The 23242-nt window shown below is 40.4% G+C and overlaps 1 protein-coding gene across 1 annotated transcript in view; it reads right to left on the bottom strand.

Annotated features, from left to right (window-relative positions):
* LOC128638681 (liprin-alpha-3-like) overlaps positions 1-23242 on the bottom strand; it is a 250726-nt gene that overhangs the window by 42344 nt on the left and 185140 nt on the right. The window contains 2 exon segments of the mRNA XM_053690795.1: positions 12826-13001; positions 15240-15337. Coding sequence (XP_053546770.1) covers positions 12826-13001; positions 15240-15337 — 274 coding nt within the window.

Here is a 23242-nt window from a genome sequence, read left to right as displayed (position 1 = left end):
TGTTATAAGAGCTATGCACCTGTCTGATAATACCTGTTTGTTCCAAGTTCCTTATGATTACGTTTATCTTTATAACTTTGGAAGAGATCAGGTTAAGGAGAAGAAATTTCTTCCATCATGGAAGGGTCCTTTTGTCGTTACTGACAAAATATCTCCAGTCGCCTATAAAATTAGGATCCCTAAAAATGATACTTTTACGGATAAATGGGTCCATATTAATTAGTTGCTAGCGTGCCATCCTAGATCCATCCTAGATCCCAACTACAAGTCATAGAGGGAGAATGAAGTGTCATATCCCCAGATGCACTAAAGAAATATTGTAGTTTAAAGATACCTAGCTAATGAGCACAAGGACTCAAAAATAACGGACTCTCTTCATAGAAGGCTGTCTATAATGCATTCTGTCAATACACTCAGCAAGTACCACTGATTTTAAGCCAATTCCAATACATGTGTCCTACATCCATTGAAAATTGGAAGGGGGATGTATGTCAGGATATCTGTGAGTGTTATTAAATTATATATATATATATATATATATATATATATATATATATATATATATTTATATATTATTTATACATGATAAGACCACAGGGTTTATTATATATGAAAATGATTGCATTAGTTTTATTTACTATAAATTACAGTTCTCTCTGCCAGATGGTCTTGACTGGGTAAAACAACCCCATTCTTCTTGCTCTGAAACATTTGGTCATTAGTTCAGACAATTTATTTCAAAGAGATGGTCATCTATATGGCTGTGTATTGCAAATCTTAGATCATACATAAGATACATTTCTCCTGATTAACATAGCATCTGACAACAAAAGGTTTAGCTTTGAAGCTCAAAGCCCCATAGGGGGTAACAAACATAAATTCTGAAAATTCAGTAATTACCTGTTAATTGCCCCTGAGCCTCAGATAAACATGTACTGAACCAAACAGAAACACGTTTGTATTGTAAGTTTAAAATTCATTTTTAAAGTACAACTTGTGTTTATACAGTCTGAGAATTAATTATACTTGAAATTTAAATATATATATATATATATACAGGTAGCCCTCAGTTTACGCCGGGGATAGGTTCCAGAAGGAATGGTTGTAAATTGAAACCATTGTAAATTGAAACCCAGTTTATAATGTAAGTCAAAGGGGAGTGAGGGAGTTAGGTTCCAGTCCCCTCTCAAAATTGTCATAAGTAACACCTAATACATTATTTTTAATGCTTTGAAATGAAGACTTTAAATGCTAAACAGCATTATAAACCTAATAAAATAATCACACAATACAAAATATATAATTAAACTAAGTTAAAAGAACAAAACAATTTGCTAAACAGCATTATAAACCTAATAAAATAATCACACAACACAGACTTCACTTGTATTTTTCTGCAAACAGTTATTTCTATGCATTCCAATCTGGACTGATTTATAGACAGGAAGATATTGTTCCTTTGAAATCTGCTTGATAGATCAGGTCTGGTTAAACTGATTAATTTCAGCTTGCTTGGCTTTGCTGCAACACAAGCGGACAGCTCCACCTACTGGCTATTTTAATAAATGCACTGCTTCTCAATGGTTTTCAATAGCAGTCACATGACTGGGAAAAAAGGTTGTTATTCTGAAACGGTGTAAATTGAACCATTGTAAACCGAGGGCCACCTGTATATATATATATATATATATATATATATATATATATATATATATATATATATCCTGAGAAGAAATGCCTAACAGTAACATATTAGATAAGTGTATACTGAAATTAATGAATAGCTGTATGGTAGATGTATAAATGTTTGTTTTAAAATGTTAACATTTGTTTATTTTACAGACAGCAAGATGTCCTATGAATATTAGCCATAAACATGGATCTGTGTACTCAAAAATGATTAGGAATGTGAAATATGCTGTGTTTGTATGAATATAATGCCAGGATGTTAAATGCTATGATTCTGGGGAGAGCAAATGATTGACAGTGTAATTGCTTATTGGTATGATCGCTAGAAACATGCTTGTATTTGGTATTGGAATAGTCAGAAAAATTACATATTATCCCATCTATAATTAAAATTGTAAATGATTATTACAAGAAATTAAAGTAGTTTAAATAATCACTTTATAAGGATATATTGAACTGTGGCAATAATTGATGGATGACAACTGCATTTGCAGTTGTCTGCCGTCCCCTAGGGGATTAAAACTGGTATGACAGCCAAATAAATTAACTATTGGAACACATGCAGAGCCAGATGAGCCAATCAGGGAGGCGTCTCCCAAATAACCAAGCAGGGACAAGCTCCGTTAAGGGCCTATAGAATTTATCACCTATGAATAGAATAAAAAGGGGTGGGATTATGTCGCATGATATAACCCCAGGCAAGAGAAAAAAAAAGAGGTCTGGGCTGAATTTTGACTGACAAACTGTTGCCTTGGGATCCAGTCTATTATAAAGCAATCTGGGCCTAATTTTTATCCATCTTGCAAAAATTACCTCTTTTAATTTATGAGGTGAAATTGGATTTATCAGAGGAACCCTGGAAGAATTGATTTGCTTATTTGGGTGAAGTATAAGAAACTCTTAAATATATAACTTGATATTTTAAAGCAAATACATTCATTGTTGCTACAGTCTAATTGCGGTTAGTAAATTTAAAAGGGCACAATTAGTATTTTAAGCTTGTGTTTCATAGTCCTGTGTAGTCTTAACTAGTCATTATTGCTAAATAATTTACTAGACAGGGTTTTATACTCCAGATGTATAAGTCAGTTATTATAGTGAACTCGTTCAGAACTGTACATAAACTGGTTATTGTGATTATATCCCTGGTAGTTATTAATTAAGCATAGTAAGTTGGTAATTCATATTGAGCATTGAACTAGAGTTATTGGTTAATAACAGAAGATTCTGGTATTTTATTGTGGTAGTTTAATGCAATTATTGTGAATAAGGTAAATTGTAAAGATATATTTTTATGATCTTTGTAAGGATATTATAACAGCATAAGTGCGTTTCATCTGATTCATAATCTGGTTTTCTATAAATATAATTCAATGTGTTTATAACTTTAACTAATAAAAATAATTTAGGAATTTAGATTAATTTTAAATTGTTTAATATATGCATTTTATTGGGGGTTTGTTTTAAAGAATAATTTTTAAATATATTGTATTAAAACCCGGCCATATACTGACAAGAAGCAAATTAAACAAATCTAAACGTATGTTTCACAAAAAGTGAAAAGAAATTGATAAGACTATACAGAATAGGTCAAACATCAGGAACAACCCTGTCTGCTCCTTCTCTTAGTATATCTCTGGGTATTTACTCTATAAAAGTCCAGTACAGGGTGACCGTGAGTTTATTCTATAAAAGCCCGGTACAGGGTGACCATGAGTTTATTCTATAAAAGCCCAGAAGGGGGTGACCGTGAGTTTATTCTATAAAAGACCTGTACAGGGTAACCGTGAGTTTATTCTATAAAAGACCAGTACAGGGTGACCGTGAGTTTATTCTATAAAAGACCAGTAAAGGGTGATCGGGAGTTAATTCTATAAAAGCCCAGTACAGGGTGACCATGAGTTTATTCTATAAAAGCTCAGTACAGGGTGACCGTGAGTTTATTCTATAAAAGTCCAGTAGAGGGTGATCGTGAGTTTATTCTATAAAAGACCAGTACAGGGTGACCGTGAGTTTATTCTATAAAAATACCAGAACAGGGTAACCATGAGTTTATTCTATAAAAGCTCAGTACAGGGTGACCGTGAGTTTATTCTATAAAAGTCCAGTAGAGGGTGATCGTGAGTTTATTCTATAAAAGACCAGTACAGGGTGACCGTGAGTTTATTCTATAAAAATACCAGAACAGGGTAACCATGAGTTTATTCTATAAAAGACCAGTACAGGGTGACCATGAGTTTATTCTATAAAAGACCAGTACAGGGTAACCGTGAGTTAATTATATAAAAGTCCAGTACAGGGTGACCATGAGTTTATTCTATAAAAGACCAGTACAGGGGGACCATGAGTTTATTCTATAAAAGACCAGTACAGGGTGACCATGAGTTTATTCTATAAAAGACCAGTACAGGGTGACCATGAGTTTATTCTATAAAAGCCCAGTACAGGGTGACCGTGAGTTTATTCTATAAAAGCCCAGTACAGGGTGACCGTGAGTTTATTCTATAAAAGACCAGTACAGGGTGACCGTGAGTTTATTCTATAAAAGACCAGTACAGGGTGACCGTGAGTTAATTCTATAAAAGACCAGTACAGGGTGTCCGTGAGGTTATTCTATAAAAGACCAGTACAGGGTGACCGTGAGTTAATTCTATAAAAAGACCAGTACAGGGGGCGGAGCCTGGCTGTGCAGGAGAATGGCCGCAGCTGAGTAGAGCTCCTGAGCCAAAAGCTAGTCTATAATATCTAAATGCTCACAACTGAGCTACAAACAGCATAAATACCCTAACTGAACCGAGGGGGGCACATTTATGTGAAGAAATTTTTTACCCAGGGATACGCTGAAGTCCGGTGGGCAACCCACGTCATTGCACCTAAAGGCCGCAAGCCCGCACTTTACCCTGAAGCAAACTGCCCACAGAAAAGAATCTCACCCTAAACAGCATTCAAGTTCCAGAGGGACTTCTGTGAAGATTCATCACCCCTCCGGAGCCGGACGCACTCACTCATACCGCTTTGACACTGATCGTCTGTAAAGGCCTGCAGGCGAGATACCGCTATTTGGCAGTGACACCTCTAACTTACCCGCCTTCCATATAGAGCGCAGATCCGACTGCAGGAGTGGTCGCCCACGTGGAGTGCCTGGGGTGCCGAGAGTGGAAAAAGACACAGAGCCCTTTGGTGAAATAGGTCCGAGCGGCGACACTGTTTCCTCTGACCGGAGAGCTGATAACTAGGTCACTCGCATTCCGGTGGGTGAGTGTCACTGCACTGCCTGTTCTCTGGCCTGGCCTGTCCGGGTAGTACGTAAGGAGCTGGGTGTTACACATTTTATGAACAAGGTACACGGCCCTGAGGGAAGGGGAGACAGGGGATAACTGCTCCAGATTTGCAAAGAGACTTTGAAATCAGAAATAATTATAAGGAAAGAGGGAGATTAAAAAGAGCAAGAGGCCTGGCTGGCTACAAGAGTAGAAAAGCCTGCATCAGAGTGACACCATATCTTCATTTATTGTACCTCCTCTTTGATTCGATCTTCTGACCGGATTAACATTACAGAAAGCTCATACCAGATCTATAAGTATAACTCACGCACACAATGGCGCATAAAAAATCAGGCCTGGGAGAAAAGAGCTCCAAAACAAGAAACATGAACCATTATTTGAAAGGTATAGAGCCCCAGACCTCTGAAGATAACACGTTTCAGCCAGGGCCTAGTGTAGCAGATCCTGACCACTCTCTCCTAGATTCTGCTCCTCCAGCACCATATGTTACAAAAGATGATTTGAAAAATCTGTCATCTAAACAAGACATTAAAGAAATAGTGAGTGAGATCAAAAATTTGTTTGGGGAATTGCGTAAAGACGTATCAGTTTTAACACAAAGGGTCACAGATATTGAACACTCTCAGACTACTATGCAGGCCCAAATAAAAGAAACTATACCCCAAGTGCAGCATAACACTAATACTATACAGAATTTGCTAGAAAGAATCGAGGACCTGGATAACCGCGGGAGGCGGAATAACTTACGCATCAGGGGCATCCCTGAAAGTGTTAACTCTACTGCTTTGCAGGGTTACTTGCAGAACTTATTCAGGGTAATCAAGGGCACCCCCATGTCACCTGAGGTCAACATAGAAAGAGCTCATAGAGCCTTACACCCAAAACCCTCAGCCAAGGCACCCCCAAGGGATGTCATCCTCAAGCTTTTAAATTTCAAGGATAAGGAGGAGATCCTACGCCACTGCAGGAACAAGCATCCAATTCAACATGTTGGCATCACACTCCAATTGTTCTCAGATCTCTGCCCTGCGACTCTTCAAAAACGCAGGGAGTTGAAGTTTCTTACCACCTCTTTACAAGTCAACAAAATACAATACAGGTGGGGATTCCCAACATGCATCGTGGCTGCCAACAATGGATCTACGGCCATTTACAGGTCATTAGAGGACTTGGACACCTTCTGCTCCACCCTGGGTATTCCAATTCCGGTCTTGGATGACCAACAACGGTCGGACAGGCCTCAGGATGACTTGCAACAATGAGTATGGAAGCATGCTACCATTTAGTTGTCCTAACCTCTTTTTGTTTCACAGAGCTTGCTGAAATGGACTGCTTCCTGGCCCATACGGGCGTGAAAGATGTGTTCAGGACTGTGGTAATGGGCAATAGCCATACATATTTTCTGTATATTATCAGTATTCTTTGTAAATGTTTAAGTTACTTTCACATTCAGTAATCCTTAGATAACTGCCCATATCTCTAATTTATTATGTCCCGTAGCAAGCTAAGCGTTCATGGCTAAGGCCTCATTAAAACCTGAGAACGTACTTATATGGGAAATATATCAGTTACAAATACCACTTACTAGCCCTAGTTATGTTTATAAATATGGGAACCTCTAGGGTTCTCCCCTTCCCCTTATACCTCCCCCCCCTCGGTTCACCTGATATCATTCAGCACACTATGTTAATGATTGGTATTATTACTAAATGTTACCTTTTTTGTCCACTTTCCCAATGTAGCTCATCTCCTTTTTTTTATATATAATATGACTAGCCAAAGGAACATACCCTCCAGAGTTTTTTTGTTAAAGTTATTCTATTTCATTGTTGGCACAGCAGGTGGTTGTGTGTTTGTATAGAAATTTATATTTACCACACACGAAGTATACACCATATTGTTTAATTGCTGTGTATCCTGATTTACTCCTAATCTAGACCCTTCCCCCCTCTGTTCTACTACTTCCCACTCCCCTGATTCCCCCTATAATTACCCTTCTTTCCAAGCTCCTTTTTCCTTTCCCTTCTTCATTTCCCCCTTCCCTTTTTTTTTTTCCCCACTCATCTCTCTTCTTTCCCCTCCATGGCGCCCGCGGGAGGGGACCCGAGGGTCCACCCGACTAAATGTATAACTGTTAATGTAAAAGGACTTAACAGCCCTGGAAAGCGTTCCATAGTCTCACGTGAATTACATAGAATGCGGGGGGACCTGTTCTTTCTCCAGGAAACCCACTTCGCTAAGCATAAAGAACCGAAATGGCACAACCACAGATATCCGGTTGCAATTTTCTCTTCAGGTCCACACAAACACAATGGTGTAGGCATACTTATACATCATAAAGTTCCCTTTCAGGCACAAACAGTAGAACGAGACAAAGAGGGTAGGTTCCTTATCGTGGTGGGACTCCTATATGGTAGGTAAGTTACCCTAGTTAATGTTTACGCGCCGAATACAGCGCAGCATGTTTTTTTCAGAGCACTCTCCTCGAGACTCTTAGAGCTCTCTAGAGGAGTTGTGATTCTGGGAGGTGACTTCAACGCACCTTTGATTCCTAAACTGGACACATCTAATGGGGTGTCTAGTGTCCCGCACCAAGTCCTAAAACATATAAACAACACTATGAAGACACATCTATTACACAATGTGTGGCGTACATTGCACCCGACTGAGACTGACTTTACATACTACTCCAGTCCACATATGAAATACTCGCGAATTGACTATTTTTTCACTGACTCTCAGGGCATTGCTTATGTCACAAATAGCGACATTACCTCTATCACATGGACGGATAATGCGCCGGTTTCATGCCTATTGCACTGGCCAGACACTCCAGCTACGCCATTCTTGTGGCGTCTAGATGACTCTTTACTGGACTGCCCACTTATAAGAGAGGATATATCCACCAAACTGACAGAGTACTTTGCCTTAAACATGACTGCAGATCTCTCGTTGACCACAGTATGGGAAGCACACAAAAGTGTTATGAGGGGTCTTCTGATAGACCACAAAAGTAGGAAAGTGAAACAGGCCAGGGAAAAATATAATCATACACTCTTACAGATAGGAAGACTAGAGGAACGGCATAAAAGGGCTCCGGCAGATACTTCTTTGCTGAAGGAATTAACACAATCTAGGACAGATTTTAAACAGTTACTACAAGAGGAAAATCATAGGAAGGCATTGCTATTAAAACAAACATATTACGAGGGGGGAGACAAGGTGGGTAAACTACTCGCCAGGGCCCTCAAACGTTCTCAGCTTAAAACATATGTTCATACAATTAAAGACAAAGATGGTAACATTCACAAAGATAGCCCAAACATTGCGGAGACATTTCGTAATTACTATAGCCAATTATATAACCTGAAGACCACTATGACAGCCCCTATACCGAGCGCACAGCAGGAATCACTTGCTATAGCAGAATACCTAGAGGGAATACACATGACCACTATGACGAAAGAAACTGCTGATTTTCTTGACTCTCCCCTTACACAAGAGGAAATACAGGCCGCATTGTTAGATTTACCATCCGGGAAGAGCCCCGGCCCAGATGGCTTTGGAGCTCGATATTATAAAATCTTTTTGCCAATTTTACTCCCACATGTGCAAAATTTATTTAATAGTACATCTGACCTAGAAACACTGCCTACATCAATGTTGACTGCATATATAACAGTGTTGCCAAAACCGGGTAAACCCACAGACGTTCCTCAAAGCTACAGACCTATCTCATTGCTAAATACTGATGTCAAACTTCTAGCTAAAACTCTGGCAAACAGAGTAAACACTATCCTACCCACATTGATTTCACAAGACCAGGTGGGGTTTGTCCCGGGGAGGGAGGCTAGGGACAACACCCTGAAAGTGTTACAACTAATTGAATACTCTAAAAATAAGGCCAAACCTATAGCCTTACTGTCAACCGATGCCGAAAAGGTGTTTGACAGGGTGAACTGGCAATTCCTCAGAAGTACAATGGAGAAGATAGGTTTTGGAAAGAAATTCCTGAATATGACGTTTGCATTATATTCAGCACCTAATGCTAGAGTCAAGGTAAATAACATCCTCTCTTCCCATTTTAAGATCACAAATGGCACCAGGCAGGGGTGCCCGCTGTCCCCCTTACTGTTTGCCATCTCTGTAGAGGCGCTTGCGTGCAGCATTAGAGCTAATGGGTCAGTGCAGGGGGTTCAGGTAAATAACAGGGAATACAAAATTGCTATGTATGCAGATGATCTCTTGTTTACTATCTCCGAAATTGAATCCTCTGTCCCTGCACTGATGAATGAATTCCATAAGTATGGTGTAGTATCGAATTTCCTCCTTAATAACACCAAGTCAGAGTTACTAAGCATTAATCTGGCCCCCGCCGCACTGACCTGGCTTAAGACTTATAGCCCGTTTGTCCTTAACACTGTTTCGCTGAGGTACCTTGGTGTCGAGCTCTCTGCGGAGACCTCAGTTATGTACGAGACCAATTATGCAGCACTTAAAGATATTTCAAACAATCTATCGGTGTGGAAACACAAAATAATCTCATGGCTGGGGAGGATAAGCGTTATTAAAATGAATGTCCTCCCTAGGGTGCTGTATGTCCTTCAGACTATTCCAATCCCTCTTCCACACTCCTTTCTTTCCTCCCTACAGAAATTAATAGAAGATTATATATGGAAAGATGTTAGGCCCAGAGTAAATAGGAAGACAATGTATCTCCCTAGAGAGGAGGGTGGACTGGGGCTCCCAAATATACTTTTTTATAGAAGAGCTGTCCTTCTCCAGAGACTAGTTGAATGGTGTCACAATGACCCTCAAAAAGATTGGATTGCGTGGAGGCAGAGGTTCTCCAGCTGGGGGGCCTCGCCTCCCTTCCCTGCGGAGGTGGGGAAATACCCCCTGATCAAGGTAGTATTGGAGGAATGGGACAAGACCATACGCACAGAAACACACATATCCACAGTTTTTTCCCCGCTGACACCGGTCTATGGGAACCCTGAGATACCGATACAGACTCAGGTGACATCTGCTCAGTCACAGTTTGCCAACAATCGTGTGGGCGAATTTGTGGTTAATGGAAATATGAAAACAAGGGAGGTGCTCCTGGCAGATGAACCCGCCGTTGAAATCCCCTGGTTTGTGTACCTGCAGATAGGTCATTACATCACAACTCATAAGCATAAACGATTGTTCTTAAGAGATCAGACACTCTTTGAGGGACTGTGCACACAGAAAACAGTCCCCAGACACTTAATTTCAAAAATTTATGGGATTTTCTGCAAAGGGGAAGACAGTTTACCAGCATACACCAGACAGTGGCAGATGGAGTTGGGGGTGGAGCTGGAACCGCAGGAGTGGCAACGGATTTTCCGGGCCACCAGGACGGTGTCAGTGTCCGCGCGTATTCAGGAGTCACAATACAAGGTACTGAGCCGATGGTACCTCACACCATCTCGTCTCAAAAAGATCTACCCTAATACATCAGATAAGTGCATCAGATAAGTTGCGGGGAAGTGGGATCCATGACACACATCTGGTGGGACTGCCCCATGCTGGGGGTGTTCTGGAGGGAGGTGTGGGAACACATTCAACTGACACTGAACCTAGAAGTGCCAAAAACCATGGAGACGTTGCTGTTCCAATTTCCCACTAAGATCCCAGATTTGACCAAGAAAACTTTGCTGATGTTAATGTTGACAAGTGCTAAAAACTTGATACCTGCCACATGGAAAACTACCCTGAACCCCCTGACTTCAGAGTGGAGACAGGGGGTGCATAACCTGTTAAGCCTGGAAAGATATCATTATGCCCGGATGGGTAAATTGGACGCCCATGAACTGTTGCTCCAACTCTGGAGCAATGGTGAAAACTGAGTGACCTGAACCATGACGGATTGGGTACCCAACCACCGGTGTCCTGCCTCCTGCCTTTATTCCCCCTCCCCTCCTCCCCCCAGCTGCTGGAACCTTGCCCCCTTACCTCTCCCCCCCCCTTTTCTTTTTTTTTTTTCTTCCTTTCTTTACTTATAGGATGTACCAGCCACCTGTGGTAAAGTATCTTTATCTGATACTACTGTGCAGTTCTATACAGTTACCTTTAAGTTAAATCTGCTGTACGGAGCACTATATTGTCTGTGTTAATTCAGAAGTTTGGACTATTTTACTAGTCCATATACAGCAAGAAAATCTAAGAAAATGTGGAAAACAGGAGCCTTGTACCTCGGACAATTTCTCACACACTGACCAATTGAATTAGATCACGTTGGACTTATATAGCAATGTCGAGAACTACAGATTAAGTTGTTGAGAATGTATGATGTAACCAGATGAGGCATTGTCATAATGCTTGTATGTTTATATCTTTATTTTTCAAATAAAGCTCATTTAAAAAAAAAAAAAAAGACCAGTACAGGGTGACGCAGGAACCACACAAATACATGTTAGATGCTTAATGGGAATCTGTACTGTAAAATGCGTTTCTCCTTAATAACGTAAACCTTCTGCAGAGTAATAAATATATGGGAAATTGTACCTTCATGTTTACTTTTTTAATAGATATAACAGTTTTTTCCCTTTAAAACACATGTCCAATTAAAGGCTAGATAACAAATGGCGCACAATTGTTAGTTTGAGACACGATAAGCAATATTGCAACCTTATTAACGTGCGCTTGTATTACAAGTTGAAAGTAAATGGGTGCGCGCTTAAGCACAAACAAAATTTGCACCCGTGTTGACCTTGCGTAAAGTGTAATGGTTAAAAAAAGTGTGCACCAAACACATAAAAAATACATTAAAATTAAGTGTTACACTCATATATACAGATTCTGATAAAATGAATTTGAATGGAAAGGGCTATAATGTATACATATGTCTAAATACTTTCAACTTGTTATATGAGCTCTAGCCTGCCTTTGTTAAACGTTTACTTTCAGCGGTGTTACTGTGCGAGTGAAAAAACAAATTAGCCCTACATGGGTCTACCCAGCAGAAAGAGCAGACTTGCTCATGTTATCTTTCTCCATATACACAAAGTCTAATAGGGATTTAAATGTTAATTATGGCTAAACTGTGAGTTTAATGTATGCTGCTGTCTCTTCCTTACACAGCTTCTTACAGTAAATACAGCAGTATTAATATTTTCTGTATATGTGGTGGTTTTGAAGGGCAAAATGACAAAATAAAGGTAAAGGAGCAGTTAGCAAAACATTTTAATACATTCCCGCAAGTAAACATTGATAATGGAAAAGACATTACACATATACACACTCCAATTTCTCATTACTCCTGAACTAGTAAGAAATTGCACAGAAAAGGTTTAAAAAAAAAAAGAAGGAAAAGAAAAAAGGAAAAAAAAAAGGCCTTTTTTCTATATTTATCATTGAGCAGTCTACTAAATTCTTCTCTCCTGAATAGTAATATCCACAGCCCCTTGTGGTGTGTGTCTGTCTGTGTATGTTAATGCATAAATATTTTGCTCATACAATTCACTATTTGTTTAGCTGGGAAGACCATTTATACTCTCAACCAGCATTTAAATTTCACATCAAAATTCCAGAGCACTTACCCCACCAAAATTTTAGTCTTTCAGACACCCCTCCCTCCTACCAGAGCAACAAAAATTGGACTTGTTTCACAAATACACAAATATTAGTAGCACTCAATAAAACTGACCCTAACCAAACACACCTCTCAGTGGGTACATACGTATTGGCAGCTATCCCAATAAATACCAATTTAATAAATCAATACATTTAATATTTGTTGATTGAGCTGATTTCCCTAAAGCTTTCCCAGCAAAGTGAAAAAACAATCTTAAGCAATCCGAGAAAATGTATCCATTATTATTCTGACCTGGGTGTTTTGCGTTGGGATCTGTAGTAACAGAGCTAAATCGTTGCAGTCAAAGGTGTCATCCAGTGCCAATAGGGATCCGTGTACACCGCTCTCCAGCAGGTTATTGGCGTACTCCTTTAGGCCTAGAGACTGCACCCAGCACATCACCCTCTCGTTAGACCAGACCATGACATCTGTAAGGACAGAGAAGCCAATATAAAGTAGTTATACACGTTATTTATCAGACGCACATAGAACAATACGCATGCTCTATGGAGTCTAGGCCGCTCATTATGATCCAAATGGGTCTGTCTAGAATATGTTCATGTTTCATGTAAAATCATAGAAACATAGTCAAATTTTCATCATTAATTTGAGTCTTAAATATTCTCAACCATTTTGAAATTCTACATATAATTTTCAGGATTAAGTTCTTTCAGTATCATATAGAATCTTTAAAAAATATTTTTGTAACTTGAGTATCTATTCTTACATTACAAGCTGATGAATATATAAACACATGCAGATTGTAATGCTAAATAAGGGACGTGACACTAAGAAAGTACTGAGAATGTGAAATAAGCTAATGGCAGTGTAGTGAAAAAATGTAATACACTTCCACTTTTGCCCACTTTTCCTGTAATTTATTGTTTGTACTGTCACATAAGACTATATCCTTGTGGATCCAGAACAATGAACCTGTGACATTCTACACATGAATCACTTATCTATCTGTCCCTAACTTGCCACAGGAAAGAGTGAAGGACCACTAAATACAGTATAATTTAATAATTGACAAATGCACAATAAAAAAACAATGCAATAACTTTTGTTTTGAATTTGAAACGAGCAGTAGAATATTTAATGGCAAATTTCAAAGTGAATTAAATTGTTCCTGTCCCTGTATCATGTGACATCAATCAGCCAATCACAAAATGCATGTACGTATATATACTGTGCACTTTTACGCATGCTTAGTTGGAGCTGGAGCCTCAGAGAACGTGCATGGAAAAAGAATGTGCACATTTCTGATAATGGAAATATATTGGAAATGTTGTTAAATTGCTTTATCTAAATCATGAAACTAAGTTTGACTTTAGTGGCACTTTAAACAACATTAAAGTGAATGTATTGTGTATGCCCCTGAACTAAAAACCAAAGCAATTTTTTTTTAAATTACAGTCTTAAACTCTGAAAACATAAATTTTATATGCAGATATTTTACAACTCTACACTTAACTGCTGATTAATTCTGCATTCAGTTGCTAAATACTAATAAGTAAAAATTACTTTAAAGGGACAGTAAGGTCAAGATTAAACTTTCATGGTTTACAGAGAGCATATAATTTCCAATTATATTATCTTCTTTTATCAAATTCCATTATCTTCTATTATCAGATTTGATTGGCTCTCCTGGTAACCTTTGTTGAAGGGTAAACCAATGTATTGTAATATTAGCTCAGGAGTGTGCGCTTGTCTTTAGCAGTCAACAGTGTTTGTAGAAATATTATAGGCGTGCATACTCCTAACAGCCTACCTAAGTTTACTCTTCAACAGAGGATTCCAAGAGAATAAAGCACATTTGATAATAGAAGTAAATTGGAAACATGTTTTTTTTTATTACACATCTCTATCTAAATCATGAAAATTTAAAGGGACATGAAAAGTCAAAATTACATTTCCATGAATAGAGCAGCTCAGCATGCAATTACATTTGCTTCATTCTCTTGGTATCCTTTGTTGAAGAGTACTACTGCACTACTGGGATCTAGTTGGTGATTGGAAGTTACACTTATATGCTTCTTGTCATTGGCTCACCCCAGGTGCTCAGCTAGCTCTCAATAGTACATTGCTTCTCTGTAGATCACTTTTCAACAAAGGACACAAAAAGAACAAAACAAATTTGAAAATGGAAGTACATTGGAAAATCGTTTAAAATTGCATGCTCTGTCTGAATCATGAAAGTTTAATTTTGACTAGACTTTCCCTTTAATACGAGTAATGGGCTGAATGTATATTCAGTACATCACTTACCATTTTTATTAATAGTTTGTTATTAAATGCTGGGGAACAAAATCAACTAAATATACACATGGGTATGTATACAAGCAGGGCCGGACTGGGAAATCAGACCGGCTCAGCCAACGACCCCAGCCAAGCCAACCCCACGGTCCAGCTCACAGTGTCCCCCCGACCCGCCCATTACTTTTCAGCTTCCAGGAAAAGAGTGGCCTTGAATATATGTGCTTTTCTGTGCACAAGGCTCGCTTCATGTACTGGCTGCGAGGCTCCCTCTGCACTTCTGGCCAGGATGTGGCCTTAAGGTGAAGGCGGCCCAACGGGAAATTTCCCGGCATCCCGGTGGGCCAATCCAACAATAAATATAAGGAACATAAACATAAATAATGCTACATGTTTCTTCCTCCTTGTACCTTTCAAATGGTTCTGACTCTCTTCTCTCCTCCTTTCTAGATCCTTTCTATCATAATTCAGTCTCTTTAGGCACATGATACCGTAATGGAGGCTTACTCTGAAAACCAAGAGGAAATATGAAGTAAGCAAAAAACAAAACAAAAAAAAACTATAATACATTTTAAATATATATATGAGAATAAGTTCATGCTGCAACTGAAAATTGTCTCAAAATTAAAAGGGACATAAAAGTCGGTGTTAATAGATATGCATTTCATAATTTAAACGTTTGCAGGGTCATAGAAAATTATATTAAAAAATATTTTTTAAAGTTAGCCTAATCAGATGGTAGATAAAGGTGTAAGGTTTATGTAATGGTTTTAGGGATAAGTATAAAGAAGAAGTACATATGCAGAATGAAGAAGTATTATTATACTTTACTGTATGCCTTGCATGTATATTCAATGCTCAGAGGTAGTGTTGACGTGAAATCTGTGTGAGTATAGGCTGTGTAGCTGTGAACACTTACAGGGATAGAAAGGTCAAAATTGTACTGCGCATGAGTGCATTTCAATTTTAAATAGAAGTGTTTTTACAATATACTTCCTTTACCAAAAATGCTTCTAGTAAACGTTACAACTGTTTTTCAGCGGTATACACACATATACTGAGTACCTTGTGCACCAGCAAACACCACACCTTCCCAGAGAGTCAGCAGTGGTTTAATGAGGTAAATTAAGCATTTAATGACCCAGTACACATCATCACCAGCTCTCTGAGCAGGCATAATTTTTATATACTACTAGTCCTAAAGCCCGTTCACACGGGCCATTTTTTGCAGGGTACAGCGGTCCCACCCCTTGCGCTCTCTCCCTGCCCCTCTCTTTTGCTCTCTCTCCCCCCTCTCTTTTGCGCTTTCTCTCCCCCTCTCTTTTGCGATCTCTCTCCCCCCCTCTCTTTTGCGCTCTCTCTCTCCCCCTCTTTTGCGCTCTCTCTCCCCCCTCTTTTGCGCTCTCTCTCTCCCCCTCTTTTGCGCTCTCTCTCTCCCCCTCTTTTGCGCTCTCTCTCTCCCCCCTCTCTTTTGCGCTCTCTCTCCCCCTCTCTTTTGCGCTCTCTCTCCCCCCCCCCTCTTTTGCGCTCTCTCTATCCCCCCTCTTTTGCGCTCTCTCTATCCCCCCTCTTTTGCGCTCTCTCTCTCTCCCCCTCTTTTGCGCTCTCTCTCTCTCCCCCTCTTTTGCGCTCTCTCTCTCCCCCCCTCTTTTGCGCTCTCTCTCCCCCCTCTCTTTTGCGCTCTCTCTCCCTCCTCTCTTTTGCGCTCTCTCTCTCCCCTGTCTCTCTCCCCTGTCTCTCTCTCCCCTCTATCTCTCTCCCCTCTATCTCTCTCTCTCTCCCCTCTATCTCTCTCTCTCTCCCCCCCCCCTCTCTCTCCCCCTCTCTCTCTCTCCCCTCTATCTCTCTCTCCCCTCTCTATCTCTCTCATCTCTATCTCTTTCTCATCTCTATCTCTTTCTCTCTCCCCCCTCTCTTTCTCCCCTCTCTCTCTCCCCCTCTCTCTCCCGCCTCTCTCTCTCTCTCCCCCCCCTCTCTCTCCCCCCTCTCTCTCCCTCCCTCCCCCTCCCCTCTCTCTCCTCTCTATCTCCCACCCTCTCTCTCCCTCCTCCTCCCCTCTCTATCTCCCACCTTCTCTCTCTCTCCCTCCCCCTCCCCTCTCTCTCTCTCTCTCTCCCTCCCCCTCCCCTCTCTCTCCCCCTCCCCTCTCTCTCTCCTTCCCCCTCCCCTCTCTCTCTCCTCTCTATCTCCCACCCTCTCTCTCCCTCCCCCTCCCCTCTCTCTCTCTCTCCCTCCCATCTCTCTCTCTCCCCCTCCCCTCTCTCACTCCCCCTCCCCTCTCTCACTCCCCCTCCCCTCTCTCACTCCCCCTCCCCCTCCCCTCTCTCCCTCCCCCTCCCCTCTCTCTCTCCCTCCCCCTCCCCTCTCTCCCTCCCCCTCCCCTCTCTCCCTCCCCCTCCCCTCTCTCACTCCCCCTCCCCTCTCTCACTCCCCCTCCCCTCTCTCACTCCCCCTCCCCTCTCTCACTCCCCCTCCCCTCTCTCACTCCCCCTCCCCTCTCTCACTCCCCCTCCCCTCTCTCACTCCCCCTCCCCTCTCTATCTCTCCCTCCCCTCTATCTCTCCCTCCCCTCTCTCTCTCCCTCCCCTCTCTCTCTCACTCCCCTCTCTCTCTCACTCCCCTCTCTCTCTCACTCCCCTCTCTCTCTCACTCCCCTCTCTCTCTCACTCCCCTCTCTCTCTCACTCCCCCTCTCTCTCTCCCTCCCCTCTCTCTCTCCCTCCCCTCTCTCTCTCCTCCTACCCCCCCTCTCTCTCTCCTCCCCTCTCTCTCTCTCCTCCCCCTCTCTCTCTCTCCTCACCCTCCCCCTCTCTTTCTCTTCCCCCCCTCTCTTTTGATCTCCCTCCCCCTCTCTTTTGCTGTCTCTCCCCCTCTCTTTTGCTCCCTCTCTTGTGCTCTCTTTATCTCCCCTCTTGATCTCTCTCTCCCCTCTTGATCTCTCTCTCACCTTTCTTATATTTTCCCTACCCCCTCTCTCCCCTCTTTTGAGCTGTTTTGAGCTCTCAGACTGCACAGCCTTTCACGGCCCGCCTGGCCCCGCCCCTTCACGATCGGCCACGCCCCCTCACAACCCTCACGCTCAACCACGCCCCATTCACGCTCGGCCACGCCCCATTCACGCTCGGTCACACACAATTCTGCTCGCACTGCAGAGCAGAGACTTAGGGACTCTCAAAGGCCAGGTGTGTTTGTCCTCGTGCTGTGCTGTCTACTGCGCATGACAGCTTCGGACAAACACACTTGGCCTTTTATTATATAGGATATGTACCTAATCCTCATACAAGAGGGAAGAGTGAGTTTCATGGTATCCTGTCCAGTTTCTATGCTGGAAATTGTTCTTAAAATGTCTGCTCTCTGATACACAGCACCTTCACATTTTAATTAAGACAAATGAATAAGTTTGCTTATTTACATTAAAGGGACACTGAACCCAAAAAAATTATTCTGTATTCAGATAGAGCATTAAATTTTAAGCAACTTTCTAATTTACTTCTATAATCAAATTTTCTTCATTCTCTTGGTATCTTTATTTGAAAAAGGCAAGAATGTAAGTTTTTTGGTGAACAACCTGGGTTGTTCTTGCGGATTGGTGGATAAATTCATCCACCAATATAAAAGTGCTGTCCAGAGTTCTGAACTAATAAAAAAGCTTAGATGCCTTCTTTTTAAATTAAAGATAGCAAGAGAACGAAGAAAAATTGATAATAGGAGTAAATTAGAAAGTTGCTTAAAATAGCATGCTCTATCTGAACCACGAAAGAAAAAATTTGGTTTCAGTGTCCCTTTAATATTATAAGTGTTCCCTCAAATACAATAAGAGTGGTGCCATTGTTTTCTTTTATTTTGAACTATAGTGTCCGAATCCTGATCCTTAAATAGAATATGTGCGTATGTCACTGAAACAGTAATTACTAGAAGCATTTTTGCCAATGGAAAAATATTGAAACAAATGCTTACATGGAATATTTAAATGCACTCATGCACATTTAAATTTTGGCCCTTCAATCTACTTTCAGTAAATAAGACATTGGCCTAGATGAAATAAAACCTGTTTGTGAAACAAATATCTTGCAAAAACATCACCCTTGTAAAATTAATAAAGATTTGTACCCGCTCCGAATCACATCCACTAGTTGTAAGTCACTCTCCATTATAGTCAACAAAGCAGCATTTATCTTGTACCATTCACCTCTCAACACAAATTCCACTATGAAGGCTAGCAGCATTACAAAAACACCTTCAAAAAACAAATGAAGAAAAAAAGTTTAAAAAAACCCCTTTATAAGTAAATCCACTCTAACATGTCAATAAATCCACTCAAAAATATTTAAAGAAAAATATAATAAAGATAAAAACAAGACATCATCATCTGCTTTGAAATTAAAAGACATAACCGTGAAATGAGATAGACCCCAGGGCCAATGAGTTGCGCATTCTAGGTCGAAGAATAGGCAAAAATATTCTGACCACAGCTCTAGAACGTTTTGGAGCACCCATAGTCAGACTGTCCAGACACCTTTTATTCTTTCCAGCAAGACTACTTTCCCATAACAAAACAGACTGTGAATATTTTTTACATCTACAGTTTTGTAAGTATGTTTCCAAAGTGTTGCAGTTGGTGGTAGTTTTTACTTGATGCAAGCGGTTCGATGATGCAAGATTTCATGACTATTAATGTTAATTGCAGGAACATCCACTAAATTATATGGTGGGAAATATATAGCAGAAGTGATGCTAGATGAATTTCGAACATGATATTGCCTTTACGAGGCCCCTAGCAACTTTAAAAGCATCTATGAGTCCAGGCAATGGTTTGCAATATAATAAAACAATTTAATTCTGTGCATGCACTGCGCCCTGATGCACATTTTTTTTTTTAACAACTTTATTGATGGTAAAATGAAGCAGTACAAAGATAGGGAGACGTAGCTCCACCACATCTATGCATCAACTGTTGTCAAATTTTTACTGAGTTACAAACAAAATTTATAGAGTGTGTCGTAACAGTGTATAAGAACTCCATTTTTCTACAGACCTTCTTAAAAGGTCAGAAACAATGTCAGATAAGTTCTGAAGAGTTATAAAGTGCTCCATATAACATACAGTTTAGCGTAAGCGCTTTGAAAACAAAATACAAAAAGAAAAGGGGGATGACAAAGGAAAAAAAAAGAAAATGACTAAATCAAATCCCGTCCTGTCTGCATCTCCATCTAAGATATACATCTCATTTATTCACCATACTGAATCCTACACCTGTGCTAAACCAGGGCAACCGGGATGTGTGTTTCTGTCTTTGGTAGTCTGCACATAACCGTCTCACATATGAGAAATCTCAACATATATCTCCGTTTTATTGTTTTTAAGATAATATTCCTCCAACTCTACCAAGTCTGATACTTTCTCAACCCACATATTCAGTGATGGAGCGTCCCTATGTCTCCAGTTTTTGGCGATCAAGGTCTTCACCCCATTGGTCATGATTTTGAATAGTTTAAGATAAGGTTTGTATTTAATATTAGGTGGTTTGTTTAATAACCATATCAGGGGATCCAGTGGGAATAAAGTTCCCATTATAGATTCCATCTCAGAAATCACTTTTCTCCAGAAATTTTGAATGGCATTACACCACCACTACATATGTGCGGCACCACTATTTACATGCCCGCACCTCCAACATCATTTTTTTTTTGGGAGTGGAATAAGTGATGCAATTTTTTTTTTGGGGGGGGGGGGGTAAGGTACCATCTATGTAATAATTTAAGGTTGATCTCTAGATTGGAGGAAGAGACTGAGGACTTCATCGTGGCCTGGAACACAGAGGCGCTTGTTTGTGGGAGAATAATGATTCCAAGGTCGGTTTCCCACCTTTCTAGATATGGGGGAATATAACCAGGTGGATTCTGGACCAGCAGTTTGTATATTATAGACAAGGTGTGTTTAAGGGGGGGGGGGGCAAGATGCATAATGATTTGAATTTCGTCAATGGCCTGGTCATATTATTATATCCCTTATGCCTAAGTATAAAGTTCCTTGCCTATCTGTACGTGAACCAGTTAACGAAGCACTCATGGCTTCATCTATTAAGTCAGATTGTGTGAGCAAGGATTCGTTAGTAAACATTGACCGTACTCTAAAGTCTCTGTTAACAGCGTTTGTTAATGAGGAGTTTGAAAAAGGTTGTAATGTAAATTCCCCATTTTCTATTAGAGATGTCAATGGGGATGGAATAGAAGAAATGAAAAGTGAGGTGTTAATGATCTTTGTCCAGACTTGGAATGTCTCCTGGATCAAAGGGTTATCCCATGTTAGAGTTTTAAGTATAGTGGGATTGCCCCAACACAAACGTTCGAGGTGTGGTTTCCCCGTTAAGTGTTCTAATGGGACCCAGCGTTTATAATGAAAGTGGATATTCCAGTCTACAATCCTCTGTAGGAATATTGCCTGTCGATACAGTGTAAGGTTTGGAATCCCCAACCCTCCCTGTATTTTGGGGGACTGCATTGTGTGTTGATTAATTCTTGGTGGTTTTTTGTTCCATATAAAATCACTAAATGCCTTTTGTATTGAGGGTAGGTAGTTCCTAGGAAGGGGGATAGGTAATGTTTGAAGGAAATAAAGTATTCTAGGGAATACATTCATCTTAATAACGTCTATACGTCCTAACCAAGATAGTCTTTTGGAGCGCCAAGATGAGAGATCATTAATAATTGTGTGTTTAATTGGTATATAATTCAAAATAAATAATTTATCAAGTGTCGGGGGGAGTTTAACACCTAGGTAGTTTAAGGCATGGGAGCACCATGTGAATGGGGTGATTGTTTTGATGGCAGATAAAGAGAAGTCGCTCACATTTATGTTTAGGATTTCTGACTTAGCCATATTAATGGAAAAATTTGATAGTGTGTGGAACACATCGAATTCAGTTACTAAATGTGGGATTGATTCCCCAGGATTTGTGAGGGAGAAGAGCATGTCATCTGCAAAGAGGGAGACAACGTATTTTTGGGGACCAATATTAATGCCATATATTTGCAAGTTTTGTCTAATGCTTGCAGCTAATGTTTCTATCACGCAGGCAAATAGAAGGGGGGACAGTGGGCATCCTTGACGGGTCCCATTGGATATGGGGAAGGATGTGGAAAGAGATCCAATTACTAAGATTCGCACATTGGGCTGGGAATATAGGGAGACGATTCTTATTATTATTTGGGGGCCTAGGCCCATGTGTGTCAAGGTGGCTCTTAAAAAGTCCCAGGCAACATGATCAAAGGCCTTTTCTGCATCTGTTGATAGGAATACAGAAGGTATGTCGTTACGTTGTGCATAATGAATTAGGTGTAAGGCCCTGACCGTGTTGTCTTTAGCCTCCCGCCCTGGAATGAAGCCAACCTGATCCAAATGTATTATATCGGGAAGGACTCTATTAAGTCTATGGGACAATATTTTTGTGAAAATTTTAATGTCCGTATTTAATAACGAAATGGGGCGATAATTTGCGGGGAAGTCTGAAGATTTATTTGGTTTTGGTAAGAGTACTATATGGACTTCCAAGGCCCTAGCGGAGAAGGCCTTAGAGGAGTCTATGGACTGGAAGTAGTTTAGAATATATGGGGTCAATGTTTTTGGAACACCGAATAATATTTGTAGCCAAAGCCATCTGGGCCTGGAGCCTTCCCCGTCGGTAGGTCTTTTATGACTAATTGTAATTCTTCTAATGTTATGGGTTCCTCCAACCGGTCTTTCTGTTCGGCCGAGATGTTGGGCAGCTTCAAGTGTTTAAGGAAATCAGTTGCGGTCTTGCCATGGGGTTATTTGCATGAGCAATAGATGTATCCTGAAGGTTATATAATTTCAGGAAGGAAGTTTTAAAGGTGTGTGCAATGCTTTGTGTAGAGTGATGCGAGCAACCTTTTCCATCTTTAATTTGCAAGATATACTTCTTATGTGCCTTGTGTTTGAGATATCTGGCTAGTAAACGTCCGGACTTGTTATGTCCCTCATAATATTTTTGTGGTTTGTACAAAGCATGTCTTATGTTCTTTAGATAAGTGTGAGGCAAGCTTTTGTCTTTCGAGTGTAAGTTCCGATAATAGGTCCCTATTTGATGGGGATTGCTTGTGGCTAGATTCTAGGTTGTATATTGTGGAGAAATGATTTAGTGGATTCTCTTTTGGTTTTATTAATATGGGCCTGTATGGCCATCAGTTCACCTCTAACAATGCTCTTATGGGCTTCCCACAAAATCTGCAGGGATGTTTCAGGTTTAACATTAAACTGGAAGTATTCAGTTATTACCTTAGTAATGTTTAAAACATTCTGTAAATCATTTAACAAAAAATCATCTAGTTTCCAGATGAAATCTTTCATGGGTTTTGATGTCCAGGATAGGGAGCTAACAATTGAAGCGTGGTCTG

This window comes from Bombina bombina, chromosome 8 (genome assembly GCF_027579735.1).
Source record: "Bombina bombina isolate aBomBom1 chromosome 8, aBomBom1.pri, whole genome shotgun sequence".
Taxonomy (NCBI): domain Eukaryota; kingdom Metazoa; phylum Chordata; class Amphibia; order Anura; family Bombinatoridae; genus Bombina; species Bombina bombina.
Note: the sequence above shows the minus strand (reverse complement) of the source record. Positions and strands in the feature narration are given on the sequence as shown.